General features: G+C 48.3%; 7 protein-coding genes across 7 annotated transcripts; 1 reads left to right on the forward strand and 6 right to left on the reverse strand.

Moving 5' to 3' along the window:
* Positions 1–68: 68 nt before the first annotated feature.
* Positions 69–1,423, reverse strand: N7525_009161 (DUF2406 domain-containing protein; the record flags this gene model as incomplete). Its single annotated transcript, XM_002563209.1, has 5 exons — positions 69–712; positions 775–828; positions 891–1,013; positions 1,077–1,154; positions 1,237–1,423. 5 exons carry the CDS (start codon positions 1,421–1,423, stop codon positions 69–71), a joined length of 1,086 nt encoding a protein of 361 aa, XP_002563255.1.
* A 2,530-nt stretch (positions 1,424–3,953) lies between these two features.
* Positions 3,954–5,348, reverse strand: N7525_009162 (uncharacterized protein; the record flags this gene model as incomplete). Its single annotated transcript, XM_002563210.1, has 1 exon — positions 3,954–5,348. One exon carries the CDS (start codon positions 5,346–5,348, stop codon positions 3,954–3,956), a length of 1,395 nt encoding a protein of 464 aa, XP_002563256.1.
* A 301-nt stretch (positions 5,349–5,649) lies between these two features.
* Positions 5,650–5,856, reverse strand: N7525_009163 (uncharacterized protein; the record flags this gene model as incomplete). Its single annotated transcript, XM_061214622.1, has 1 exon — positions 5,650–5,856. The coding sequence occupies one exon, from the start codon at positions 5,854–5,856 to the stop codon at positions 5,650–5,652; it is 207 nt and encodes a 68-aa protein (XP_061069053.1).
* A 490-nt stretch (positions 5,857–6,346) lies between these two features.
* N7525_009164 (Major facilitator superfamily domain general substrate transporter) lies at positions 6,347–6,662 on the reverse strand (the record flags this gene model as incomplete). Its single annotated transcript, XM_061214623.1, has 2 exons — positions 6,347–6,437; positions 6,490–6,662. The coding sequence occupies 2 exons, from the start codon at positions 6,660–6,662 to the stop codon at positions 6,347–6,349; spliced, it is 264 nt and encodes an 87-aa protein (XP_061069054.1).
* Positions 6,663–6,802: 140 nt separating this feature from the next.
* On the reverse strand, positions 6,803–7,256 carry N7525_009165 (Major facilitator superfamily domain general substrate transporter; the record flags this gene model as incomplete). Its single annotated transcript, XM_061214624.1, has 2 exons — positions 6,803–7,016; positions 7,075–7,256. 2 exons carry the CDS (start codon positions 7,254–7,256, stop codon positions 6,803–6,805), a joined length of 396 nt encoding a protein of 131 aa, XP_061069055.1.
* A 624-nt stretch (positions 7,257–7,880) lies between these two features.
* Positions 7,881–9,085, reverse strand: N7525_009166 (glycoside hydrolase family 12 protein; the record flags this gene model as incomplete). The annotated part of the gene is made up of 4 exons (XM_061214625.1): positions 7,881–8,124; positions 8,184–8,602; positions 8,669–8,727; positions 8,800–9,085. The coding sequence occupies 4 exons, from the start codon at positions 9,083–9,085 to the stop codon at positions 7,881–7,883; spliced, it is 1,008 nt and encodes a 335-aa protein (XP_061069056.1).
* Positions 9,086–10,000: 915 nt separating this feature from the next.
* On the forward strand, positions 10,001–12,397 carry N7525_009167 (glycosyltransferase family 2 protein; the record flags this gene model as incomplete). Its single annotated transcript, XM_002563212.1, has 3 exons — positions 10,001–10,288; positions 10,360–11,079; positions 11,144–12,397. 3 exons carry the CDS (start codon positions 10,001–10,003, stop codon positions 12,395–12,397), a joined length of 2,262 nt encoding a protein of 753 aa, XP_002563258.1.
* Between the last annotated feature and the right edge of the window lie 1,023 nt (positions 12,398–13,420).

Consider the following 13,420-nt stretch of genomic DNA (forward strand, 5'->3'; position numbering starts at 1 on the left):
ATGTCCGGATGCCATATCGAGCATGATCCATCTCGATCTCACATCTCACTCAAGAGACTCAGATTTATTTAATCTTTGCTGAACCGGCGCTTGAACCAGCTCTTCCTCTTTTCCGCTTTCTGCCCACCAGGCGATGGTTGGTTCACATTCTTGCGCTCAACCGATTGTGTAGGCACAGCCCCCGCGGAAGTCGTAGTACCTCCAACAGGTCCACCCCAACTCGGGTCACCGATGGGCTGGGGAGCCCGTGGTGAGTTAAAACCGCTAAAACCATACTCTTGGGCACGCTCGTCCAGACGCTGTTGCTGCAGAGCCTGCTGCTGCAATTGGTCGTTGGAGCTGTTGAGCGAGCTGGGATCCGTGGACTGGCCGTAGGGATATGTGTTGCTAGAGCTATTGTTCGACACGGCAGCCACGTTGTCCCGCGACCGTTGGTAGCCGTGTTGTGAGCTGTTGGCCATGTTCGGGTAGCCCTCGGAGGGTGTCATGGGTGTCGAGGGTGACCCGCGCGGATGGTGGGATGGACGTCTTCTGCTGTTTTGGCTATATCCGCCTTGGTTATATCCACTCTGGGCGTAGGGGTATGGATTTGGGTTCTCGGGTGAGAGAGGTGTGTTCTGGTATGCATTCACGACACTGTCTGGTCGTGATTGGGTTTGGCCGTAGTAGTTGTTTTGTTCATAGTTTCTGTTGGAAGGGCCGCTGTTTTGACCTATCGGTGAAAGGATTAGAAACAATTGAGGAAAGATGGGAACCACACAGATAACAACATACCTCCATAGTAGCTTGTTCGTCGGCTGTAATCGCCCATCTGTGATGCGGCATCATCTGTCAAAGAGATCAGCCCATATTCCCGCATTTCCGGACTTTTCACAATTGCCACAAAGTACCTGTTTTGGCATACGACGCACGATTGTTGTTGTAGGAGCTGTTGATAGCTGCCTCAAACGATCGAATTGTATCCAACGGGCGCTCAAAACGCGGTCGCGTGGGATTTGACAGGTCGGGATCGGCTGGGACGAGGCAAGGGTTAGCAAGAAAGTCCCAGGAAGCAATGGTGGCAAGTGGATACGAACTGATGACATTCCCATACTGATCCTTGAATTGGATCTCTCGCAGTGAGCCCAAATTTGACTTTTCCAGGGCGACCGTCACTATTGCAGTGTCAGTTGAAGTGCAATGTGAAGGAAATGCGACCGGGCCAGAATTAAGGCTCGTCTCAACTGGTGGACGTACTAGGCTGCATTTCGTTCATGGCGACGAGTGGATCTGCTTTGGTATGTAGATTGCGACGAGCTTTCTCCTCTGATGACTCTGAAAATCCACGCTTGTGGCCTGTTGACCCCGATTTGTCTGAATTGCCAGATTTCACGCTGAATCCACGACTCCTCTTGGGAGAGGCGGGAGATTGGGGGGTGTCCATTTTATTAGGAGTTCCACCGTACTTTTTAGCGTCCGCGATTCAAGGCAGGTCTGAAACGGTGGTGATCTGCCTACCGCTGGAGTGGAGCGAGCGTGGTGGAGGTGGGAACTGCCAAGAGGCGCGATCGCAATCCAGCGCTTTTGCAATTTGAGATACGGTGAGGCTGGTCACTAGTTGGATCCGATCGACACGATGGGGGTGAATGCCGGCCGACTGAGGATGACTGGGGGTTGATCGAGATGGTTTTAGATGGTTTTCGGAATTGGCCAAGTGGGTTGAAGTGGTTGGGAATAAATGCGAGATGATATGAACTGTCAAAAGTGGAGCACAGCTGAATTACAAGAGGATAGGATATAATCGACTGAGTTCAGAGTCGCAGAATCGCAAGAGAAGGAAAGTGAAGATATTTCCAAGTTCGCAGGCGAAAGGGAAACGGATGGTTTTTATTCGGGACCACGCAATCCCAGGCTTCCAGGTACTTCCAGCTACGTACTCTCTTTTCTTGGTTTTTTTTTTTTATTATTTGGTATTATTTTATGCCGAATGCCTCCAAATGTCTCCAGCTTATTCCAGTTCCACTTCCACTTCTACAATATCTAGAATATTCAGCACACTCAAGATCGGCAGAGTACTCAACCCAATTCGGGCTTCCACTGCGATTGGTGATGTTCCCTCTCTCAAAGGAAACCGGTGGCAAGAGATCCCGTCTATTATTGTACTTTGCAGGTTAATCGTCTTCGGGTATTAATCGTTGATATTCTGACTACCAGGACTATCCTCTGTGGAACGGTTGATATTACCCATCCCATAACATCCATACTCCACGGAGTAAGTACACACATAGTTACCTAGGTAGGATATACCATGCCTTTCATAAAAGTCTCACTTTTTACTTTGCACTTTCCCTTTCCCAGCCTTTCTAGAAAATCGGGAGTGTGAGGTGCATCCGGGCTATTCCAATTGGTCCAATTCCCATAATGTGCTCTGTATCATCGGCCGTCGGCGATCCTTATGAACACCCTTCGGCCTCGTGTAAACCTTAGGGCATGGGGGCTGGCGAATAGCAATGAAAAGAACAAACATATACTCCGTACTTTGCATTGCACAATCCCTTATGCCGAAGCACAGCCACCCTTAAGACTGAAGAAAAAGATAGAAAAGTTAAATCCTTCAACCTCGGGATCGTCTTTTGTCTTGCGCGTCGAGAACCGGACCGTTGGCCCGTGTGGGTTTGCTAAAAATAGATCTACGAATTCATGAAATTCTTAGTATTGACTCTGTATGTTATAATTACACGTCTAGATTCACAAAGTATTCAGTACTATTCTGTATAAAAAGATATTATACCATAAAGTTATGGGATAGAACATCTTAGGACTTCAGTTCAATGTGAGGCTGGGCACCAGCCACATGAATGTGTCTAACATGTAATGTCTATTAAATAGAACTGTCAATTCGCATTCTTTTGAATAATAATGGAACAATATATTCCTTCCGCCCCTTGACAATATATCCCAAGACTGATATATCATGGCCTAGTATACGACATGAAAAACCACTAGAAGATTATTGGGTATTGGCATCACATCGGATCCTAGGCATTGGCGATATAAATCACCACAACAATCTCAAAGACAAACAGCGTGCCCTGCCAGCCCTGGGTGTCGTAATCTGTATTCCGGGCGCTGAACAATCCCTGAAGGATAATTCCAGTGAGAATGAGCCAGAGGCTGCTCCAGCTTGCCATGCCAAGCCAATGCTAACATTCAGCCTGCACGAACAGACACCATAAGGATAAGAGGGAGATGCTGCGATATTTTCCTCGAGAATCCGTCAGCACTTTTGCCTTCGGCATCTAGTTGGGATTAGCACTGTTACTAGTCGACCGGGGAATAGTCGGAGGCAGTAGAGGCTTTGCTGCATTCATGTTTACCTAAGAGTGATATAAAGGGCTTACTGGACAGGGATAGACTATTATTCTAAATTCGATTAGGACGTGCGGGTTAAACTGTATAGCCTGGTGTATGAGCCCCCGTACAACAGAAGACCCTATCCATATCAAGAACAACAGGCACATCCCCTGGTCACACTAATGCAGGCTGATATCGGTGGCTTATTGGCCCCAGAGTTAATTCAAACCTTGCCATTGAATGGTCGAACGTCGAGAAGAATAAATCCACCATGTAGTTGGGCCAATCCTCATATTTAGGATGAATCTGAATATATTCTAGGTTTCAAAAGCCTTATACTTGCTTAGCCTAAGGAGTGACCCCGATTTAGTCATGGGGCAAGTGGGTTACGAGAATCCTTGGACAAAGTTCAAATAAAAAGCCAATCGGCTGAGGCCCTTTCCCAGTTTTGTACGAGGAAAGGTTCTATACATTTTATACATAATGCTCGGCGTTGAGTAGGGGCATGAGGGGGTATCTTATCTATCATTAAAATAATAACGTGGGTTCCCGGGTTGAATCCGGCGAACCATGCAAATCGAAAGAATCAAATGATTCATTTCGAGTGACGAGTTCATAGTTCAAGCTGTTGACTCGACTGTCTTGGGATCGACGTCCTCCGCGGTGATCTGCACCTCGTGGCTTTGTTCCAACTCAGAGAGAACAATCCACGTGGGGACGAGGGCAAGAACCGTGATTCCAAAGTTGAGACCGATGCTGACGAAGTGGTTGGCACCACCTTCGGTTTGCATGGCCCATGCAACGGTTTGTCCCAGAGCCTCGAATCCACGGAGGATTCCGCAGTGGTAGGACAATGATGAGATGTCAGTGCTGTACTGGCCAACCAACCAGTAGAGGAACTGCTGGAAGGCGAGACCACTGAAGGTCCAGAAGAAGACAAGCGCGTACGCCTTGTTGAAGTCGCTGGTAAACCAGTCGAACAATGGGGCCTCGGGTGCGTCGTAGTACTGTTTCTGTAGGATGGTAGCCCAAATCCACGTGCCGATGGTCAGAGTAGCGATGGAGCAGAAGGCAATTCTGGCACGGGTCTTGATGAAAATGGATTGGCGATCAAGCAGCAGCGCCATGATGAATGAAGATGCGATTCCGGCGAAGTTGGTGAGGAAAGACGAGAATGCGCGAGATCGGACGGTGAAGTAGGTGGTCAGCCAGGTGCTCTGGAAGCCGTTGTAGAAGTAGCTGATGAAGAAGGCCGGGAGGAGAAGGAGGACACGGCGAGTGAAGATCAGAGAAAAGACAGCCTGGAATTCCTTGGCCCAAGTTGCTTTCTTGTCCACAACCACAAGAGAGTGATCCTTGCGCTGGACCTTCTCGGCGGGACTGAGTAGGAGTGAAATCGGCAGACCGAGACACATGATGACAATGAAGACGATGTAAGTCGCGGCGCTGACTGTTCCCTTTTGGGAGCCTTGTGCATTCAGTCCCAGACTGATTGCACCGCCGACAATCGGACCTGAAGACTTGGCGGTCTGCCAGACAGCAATGTAGAAAGCGCGCTCCTTGGGACTGGGATAACCAATGATAATAGCGGCCTCGGCAGCCCAGAAAAATCCAGCTGAAATACCACACAGCGCGGAGCCGAAGAGCATGAACCATGTGGTAGGGTGATAGTTATTAGTGTACAGACCGGCACCGTAGATCGGGTAACCGATCGCACCGAGAACCAGACCGTACCGAAGACCGATACGGTTGTTGATTGCACCAGCGGCGATACAAACAACAGCAAATAATCCGTAAACCAGAGCGTTCGCCGCGGAAACAGCATAGGGTTCCGCCGCACCACCTGCTCCGAGGTTGTTCAGCGCATCCCACATTCCAGGAGCGGTGAACGAGACACCACTAGCAACGGCAATCTGGAAGGGAATGGAGCGATACCATGATGACCGAGACCGGGTGACAGTCTGAGAGTCATGGGCCTGCTCAGAAGTAACTTCTGACTCGACGTGAGGGGCCATGATGTATGTATGCCCTCAAGAGTCCCTTCCTTATATACAATAGTAGAACAATATACAAAAAGAAAGAACAAGGATGTTAAGAAGATATATCTTGAAAAATTAAATTGAAGAGTGGGTCCCCCAGATGTCGTGCTTGATGCCAAGACATTCCAAACGGCAAATGCAAAACTTTCGTCGGATCGCCACGTTTTCACCACGTTTTTTGATTAGCTTCGGCACTTGAACGGCTCAACAACCCTATAAGATCCAATAAGATCGCATGTTATGGGTTTCTAGCTCGGAGCTGTTTTGAGCTCGCGTGTCATGAGTCAATTCGATACTCAGGAATTGTGCGACAATAGTGACCAGATTCGAGATAAATCCCGTTCGAAAGTTCAGGGCAGAAATAGCCGGATACCAAAAGATCTGTATCCCACACTGCCATGGCCTGGCCGAGCGCATTCATGTTTGCCGCGACGGTAGCGCGTTCCTCGGCATCCTTGGCGATGGTGATAGTTGCCCAACCCATACTGAGCGGACTAGCTGTTGAAATGAGAGTCAACATGCCATTTACATGGCAAATAACAAATAAAGTCCAGCCCGGATGAATGTATTTAGAACCCACATACCGCCATCGAATCCAGTGAGAATAAACCCCACCAGTCGCCCGTTTCCCCAACATTATACTCCGTAGACAGCAAGCAGAATAACACCAATCAGGACGGGAATACTCGCCACTAAACGAATCCAGAAATTTCGCAGACGATCGGCGGTAACACCCGCTACTAGCGCGACTACGGCGGACAGTGCCGTTGGGATTGTGGGCAAGGTGTTCACCCGTGAGACGGAGTAGATGCCTGGTTTAGCTTTGAGATATAGGCAAAAGTGTGCCGAGTATGGCGTGAAATTCTGGTCCATCAAGGTCAAATGCACGACAAAGATATACCAATGCCATCATTTGAAGACTCGCTTGAGGATGGCCCGGGAGACTTTTAGTTCACTTGGCATTGTTAGACCTTTCAGGCGAATGTTTGCAATATCGTGCGCGGTTCGCTCTTAGGGCTGTGGTTTTCAGCGGCGAGGAACATCCGGGAAAATGAAATATCTGTTCTTTGTTAGATGAATGAACAAGTTAATGACCTCGACGTAGGATATGGCTTACACAATGCAAATAGGAATTGTGGATAATAATGAAAATGACGAACGACCATCTCCCAACGGGTCAGTAACAAGAACTCTTCCATATATAATTAGAGTCAAGTACCTCCACCCAGACAATCCATGCCTCCCATTGAAACCCATATAAGCAGCAGCCTGCATGTAGCCCGCAAACATAGTCCCAAGTGGAGACAAAGAAAAGCGCAACCCGACACGTCATCTCGCCGGGCTTGTACGATGACCCGATGACATAGATGACGCCAGTGAAGGAGCAAGATTCGTAGATCTCGATCAGAAGCGCATTGCGTATATCGTACTCAGATTCCGCGCCCAGGCACAGCCGAATGTCCGAATGTGAAGAGTCCCGTTACCGGTTTCGTTCCAATTCCCAGGGTCGGCAACGCAATGTTTATTCGCGTGCGCGTAAGCCAGTAGCAGGCTGGTATCATGGAGGTGTAATACGAGGCACAAAATACCGCTCTTATGTAGTTCAATTCGTTGCTATGTAGATTGAGGTCTTCTTTCATTCCCCTATTATGGGGTATGCGTACCGGGATTGTCTGCTACACCGGGAGTACAGTCGACATACGATACGTAGGCATTGGTGATCGCCTGCTGGTCAAGGTATTTGGTGAAGAATGGAAGGCAGCCAAAGACTGGGATCATGGTACCTAGTTTGACGACCAGCTTTTCTCTAGGTGTGATATGTCCTTTGGATGTACACGAAAGGAGTCGGAGCCCCAATCTGTCTTGTGTTGGATTGAACTCCATGATCGAATACTTCATCACTAGGCTTTTGTATCAATTGAGCGTAAATTCTCCGTTTGAGAGCTTGAGCGGCTTGAAGCTCGTGTGGGATGTGAAGCTGGTTGCAATTATTAAGGGCTGGCCCAGTATCAATATGAAAGTAATCATCCATTGCTTGGGGATATTCTCCTTACTTTTCTCATATGTTGTCATTCTCAGCTGGGTGCAAGCCTTGATTATGAAAGACGCGACAATTATCTCTCGCCTGATCGTGTCATATGTGCATCTCTGCGTCTGCTGCCTCATTTTGCGGAGAAATCACGATCCCGGAGACTGGCCGAACCTGGTATGCGTCCCCATTGGTAGCTAACTTTGGGACAGTAATACCAGGTTATTTTGAATGACCAGATTCATAAATTGAAAGGAACTTGGAAGAGCATGATGATTCGTTCTTGATTTTAGGTGTTGACTCCTTGGGAAATGGTTGACAAGACCCAGAGTAGCCGGGCTTAAGTATCGAATATGAAAGAATGAAGATGAAGATGAAATTTCAGAACTGACATGATGTGTAACGCTTGATGTGTATCGATGCGAAGAAAAAACCCAAAAATAATGCTCATAATCATACAATATATACCCACGTCATCCTCAGCTCTTGATGTCGATCTTGTACTGCTCGGCCCAGAATGTGACATTTTTGTCCACGGAGTAGACTTCTGTTCCGAAACTGAGACTGCCAAGGTAGTCCTCTTTAGCTGGGTAGTCACTTCCTCCAAAGTTGTACAGATCGGTGATGAGAGGATAAATGTCTCCAGTGAACCTCTCGGTGATCGTCTCCGGAACCCAGGACAAAACATACTGCCCCTGCTCATTTTTGCCGGTGTACAGCGTGCTAATTAAAGACAGGTTAGCGTATGCCGGGAGATGTCAGGTACAAGCTCAATTCTCAACTCACAACGTAGTTCCGTCCAAGGTCCTGGTAATTCCTGGTTTCCCCAGCCAAGGGGCTGGGCCTCCTCGTTTGACATCCAGAACCAAACCATGACCTCGAATTTCGCCTCACTTGCACTCTTAGATTTGTCGGCATCGGCATCCAAGAACATGTCAATGGCGACGTTTGTGGCAAGGTTTTCATTCTTCAACGTTTGTACATCCGTTGACTCGGCGGGAGTATCACCCAATCCATATGTCCAATGTAGATCAAGATCCACCTGGGAGATCTTGTTCATCTCCTTTGGCAACACATCGTCGACGCGAATATTGGGGTATCCGTGGACGGGCGCAGTCTGAGGGCCAGGGTCGAATTGCCAGGTGATGGAGAATTCGGGAGCGGTCTGGGGTGCATATGTTTGATTGACCAACGTCGTGATCTAAGTCAAGAAGCCGTATTAGTATGCCGTTGAGTAAGATTGCAGACGGGTATGTTCCATGCGTACGTTCATGCAAAGTCCGTTTCCTGTTGTGTCTTCTTTTACACCCCATTGATTGGGATTCACTATAGTCTCGGTTAGTCGTCGTCCAAGGGTCAAGAGGTCAAGAACATCTGTGCTGGTTCGAGGGTACTCACAGGTGTATTGTTCAGTTTTCGACGGTGGAGTGATTCCATAAGAAAGCTCGCAGTACTGGGTGTGCTGCACGCCGTTGTTCGTGATGGTGTCATGACCGCCACCGCCGCCAGTACTGTCGCCGCCAGTGCCAGTGCCGATGCCATCGTCATTGTTTCCTCCGGTGAACAGAGGCTTCTGACCCGTAGCTGCTCGGTGGGCGTCAATGCCTAAGAGAGCTCCAACGCTTCCCCCGACTGGGATGGCCACAAGGACCGCGTTGACCAGTAGTCCTATTCCGAAGACCATGACCAAAAGTGAGAGCCGTAGTATAACGCAAAAACCAAAAAAGTAAATGATAGCAAAGTGGAAATGATCGGAAATGAGACAAAGGAGGGAAAAGGGACCAGCAAGTTGAGCAGCGAATTAGCAACGGTGAAATTCTCGGTATCACATCCTACGAAAGATGTGGATGATCGGGTGGATTGGAGCGATGCATCGGGTTAGCATGTTTTAGGGCGATCGGGAAAGAGAGCTAAGCGTTGACCATTAGAATCTTGTAGATAAGAAAAGAGCCCAGAGTGGGGTTCTTTCCAAGGTTAGCGTGGTAATGGTGTGCTCATACACATACATTGTACAGTAGTAAATTTACATAGATTACTGGTTCAGGTACAGATCAGGTACAGATCTACAGAGCTCAGGTCCCAGAACTCAGGTACAGAACCACATAATGTAATTAATACATTATGATTGGTTTAATATGGTGGCAAATTAAAAGATGAAAATGGAAACATGGTAATAGTACTGAAATATACAAATAGAAATGAAAAAAAAGAACCAAAAGGAACACAAGACCCGCTGGATGCAACCAAAAAGTACTGCAGTCAGACAATATTGCGTAAGAAACCACTTTAGAAGTGAAACATTACATTGAAAAAAAAAAGAAAAAAGAAAAAATCCTTGAAATCTATTTTTGCTCCGGCTCAAAGCGGCGATACATCGGGTACTTGGCGTGCACTAGCCCCAGGGCTTAACCATCTGGTCCCTTCGAGATCGCCGGTCCCGGTACCCTAAAATACTAGGAATGTGAGACCTTTTTTTCTCTTCCATCCTTCCATTCCAGCTCTTCGGGCTGATCACATTCGTTTTCACCGTTTTCAAGATTCCCGCATTCCTCATCTTTGACTTTACATAATCTATAACCTTTCAAGGTTTCTTGTCAAAATGGATAGACGTTATGGTCATGACGATCAGGACGAAAAGGTAGAGCTGGATACCTATCGAGGCTACCATCAAAACAACAGCTTCGAACACCCAGAGCCTTTCTCGCCCTCACCAGTCTCCCCAAGGCCTCTTACTCCAGTCAGACCAGGTCATTTCCCTACCGATGAGTACGGCCAACCTGTTTGGCTTCAACCCGCCGCTCGAATGTCGGGTCACTCTGATTCCTTTCACAACTCGTCTTGGGACTCACGGACGCCGTATGATTCCCGATCGGCTTCACCAACTCTAGTTAGTGCAATGCTTTCTTTGTTCTCTTTGTCCGGTATAGATCACAGCCCTAACCAGTTTTTCCCGTACAGTACCAGAACCACGGAGTGCAAGAAAGCCATCAGAGTCTTGCTCCCTTAGTGACCTCGCCTGCTCCTCCGTCATTTGAAAAGGATTGGGTCAAATCTGGATCGATTGCTCGCATTCATAACCGCGATGACGCAGAGATATGGAAAGGATGGAAGAGATGGGTGTTCTTCCTAGTACCATTTCTCACATTTGCCAACACCGGAATCTACATGTTCTACCTTGGTCTGAGAATTGCCTGCATTATTATGGCTCAAAATGTTGCTGGGGTCTCATATGCTGGAGCTTGGGTGTTTGTGGCCATTGAAATCGCTGTTGCGATTCCCTCCCTCATGCACAACTGCTGGACTATGATGGCTTTGAAGAAAAGAGGCCGTGCCAAGCTGAGATTGACCGGTAATGAATGTCCTACGGTGGATGTGTTTATTACTTGCTGTGGAGAGGATGATGAAGTTGTTCTCGATACCGTTCGTGGTGCATGTGACCAGGACTACCCCCGCGACCAGATGAGGATCATCATCCTGGACGACGCCAAGTCGGCCACTCTCGAGGCTGCCTGCAATCAACTCGCTATGAACCACCCTAACGTTATTTACATGGCCCGTGAAAAGATCCCCGGAAAGCCCCACCACTTCAAGGCCGGTAACCTGAACTATGGTCTGGAGCAAGTCAACCTTTTGCCTGGTGGTGCTGGCCAGTTCATGGCCGCCCTGGATGCTGATATGGTAAGTTTACAATTATGCAAGCTTTATTGAAATTTCAATTTGTATACTGACTGACAATCCGCAGATTCCCGAACAAGATTGGCTTCGTGCAATTCTTCCCCACTTGCTGGTGGATCCCAAGATGGCCCTTGCATGCCCGCCGCAACTTTTCTACAACACCCCTGCATCCGACCCGCTGGCCCAGAGTCTGGATTTCTTCGTGCATGTAATTGAGCCGATCAAGGATGCACTCGGTGTGGCTTGGTGCACTGGGTCTGGTTACGTGGTTCGACGCGAGGCTCTCGAAGAGATTGGCAACTTCCCGCTTGGTTCCTTGGCTGAAGATGTCGCGACCTCGACACTCATGCTTGGCAAAGGATGGAGAACCGCATACATCCACGAGCCTCTTCAATTTGGTACCGTGCCGGAAGACTTTGGTGGACATCTCAAGCAGCGTACGCGATGGGCAATTGGAACCGTCGACACAGCGGTCAAGCTGAAGTTCTGCCTCTGGGGTGACGCTGTCCGACAGATGTCCTTTGCCCAACGCTTCTCCGGTTTCCTCTATGCAACTCTTAGTGTCTACACCCTCCTGCTGACCGCTTCCCTCTTTGCTATTCCGATCATCCTCTTGTGGGGCAAGCGCCTCGTCGCCTTCGCGACCGAAGAGCAACTCCGCTGGCTGATCTGGGCCTGCTTCGCCGCAACCATCTCCAACCGTCTCTGTGAAATGGCCCTGTTCATCCCAGCCGGCTACCACACCGGTCAACGAGGCTCCCGCTACCAACTCTGGATGTCGCCCTACATCGCTCTCTGCATTGTGCGCTCCTTCTTCCTGCCCACCTGGCTGGGTGGTCAAACCCAAGCCTTCAAGCCCACGGGTTCTCTGGGCTCAACTCTGAATGAACGCGACCCAAAGAAGTCCAAGAACATGTTCGTCCGCCTGCGCGTGATCCTGCTCAACTACATGGCCAGCTTCCACCTTGCCTTCGTCTATGTCACCCTCGTCGCCGTCGTCATCTCCTCCTACCGCTGCTTCGCTAAGAACAGTAGCTTCAGAGATATCATCCTCTGCCTCATCACGCACGCTTTCTGGCCCCCTCTTACCTTCCTTTTCATCTGCACTTCGCTGTGGACCCCGGTCTCGTATGCGATCGACCCACCCTCCATGCCAGACCGCGAGGACCTGCTGACGCGGGACCCCAAGACTGGTGTCGCGCATCCTACGAAGCAGAGTAAAAAGATCGCCTTCGGTGGCCAGGCCGCTTGGTTTGAAATCCAAAACACGGTTGCCACCGTAGCCACGATCTTGGTATTTGTCTACTCGTTTATGTTCTAATTATGATTTCCCAGGATTTTTTTGGAAATCTCTCTGCATAGCTGTCTGTATAGCTAACGTGTCACACGCTTGAATTCTGATCCTTTTTTTTTTTATTGTCATATGTACCTATCTACTTGCCGACTGGCGTTAAGCTTTTGAGATGTGACTTTCAGGTGTACAATGTACTTTACTGCATTGCATAATGGTCTTATACGGAGTACATGAAATACATATGTTGAATTTGAAAACAAAAACAAAGAAAATGACCTATCGCCCGGGCTGTGTACGGAGGACGGAGAACGGAGTACTCCGTGCATACACATAAATAGTGCATACAATCACAAGTATTCCGTACCTACATGTCGATCCCTCTCCAATCATCTCTAAGCGCCGATTTAATTTCGGACCGACGCGGGTTGGGTTATCTGCGAAGTGCATTTGCCCATAACCCTCGTATGTTGTACGGACTATTAATTTTCTGCATTGAGGCCTGATCTCCCCCATCTGCCGTGTCAATGTATATTTGCCTTCACCTCCTCGCTTGATCATTTATCTAGTATCATTGATCGCCACAGCGTTTTCGACCTGGCACTTTATCAGACATGTTCATTCGATGTATGATCGAAGCTGGCGATCAGGGTCACCGCTGTTTTCATGACGTTGCTTGGACTACATATGCTTATGCAGAGATAATGGAAAGCTTGATGCGAACTTATTGGAATTTTCAGAGTCGAGACAAATAATAACTGGGATTTTCCTACAACATACCTATACATGTATTCACTGACAAAGGACAAGGGTTCGTTACTAGCTCAGACGGGCCATTTAAATGTTCCTCGGTCACCCCTCTCTCATTGACAAAGTACGTCTTATTTTTTTCTCCGACGCCTTCTGATTGAGTCTTCCCCTTTCTGAATCCTACTGTTATAGTGAATCAACCAGGTTCGATCAAGGAACCTCTATTCTGACGATCAACAAAATGGCAGACAATATTGGTTTGCCTTAAAAACGTCGCAAAAGCCAACCTTCAAAGTATACCCC

Source organism: Penicillium rubens (genome assembly GCF_028828025.1).
Source record: "Penicillium rubens strain IBT 27055 chromosome Unknown utg000003l_segment0_segment0, whole genome shotgun sequence".
Classification (NCBI taxonomy): Eukaryota; Fungi; Ascomycota; class Eurotiomycetes; order Eurotiales; family Aspergillaceae; genus Penicillium; species Penicillium rubens.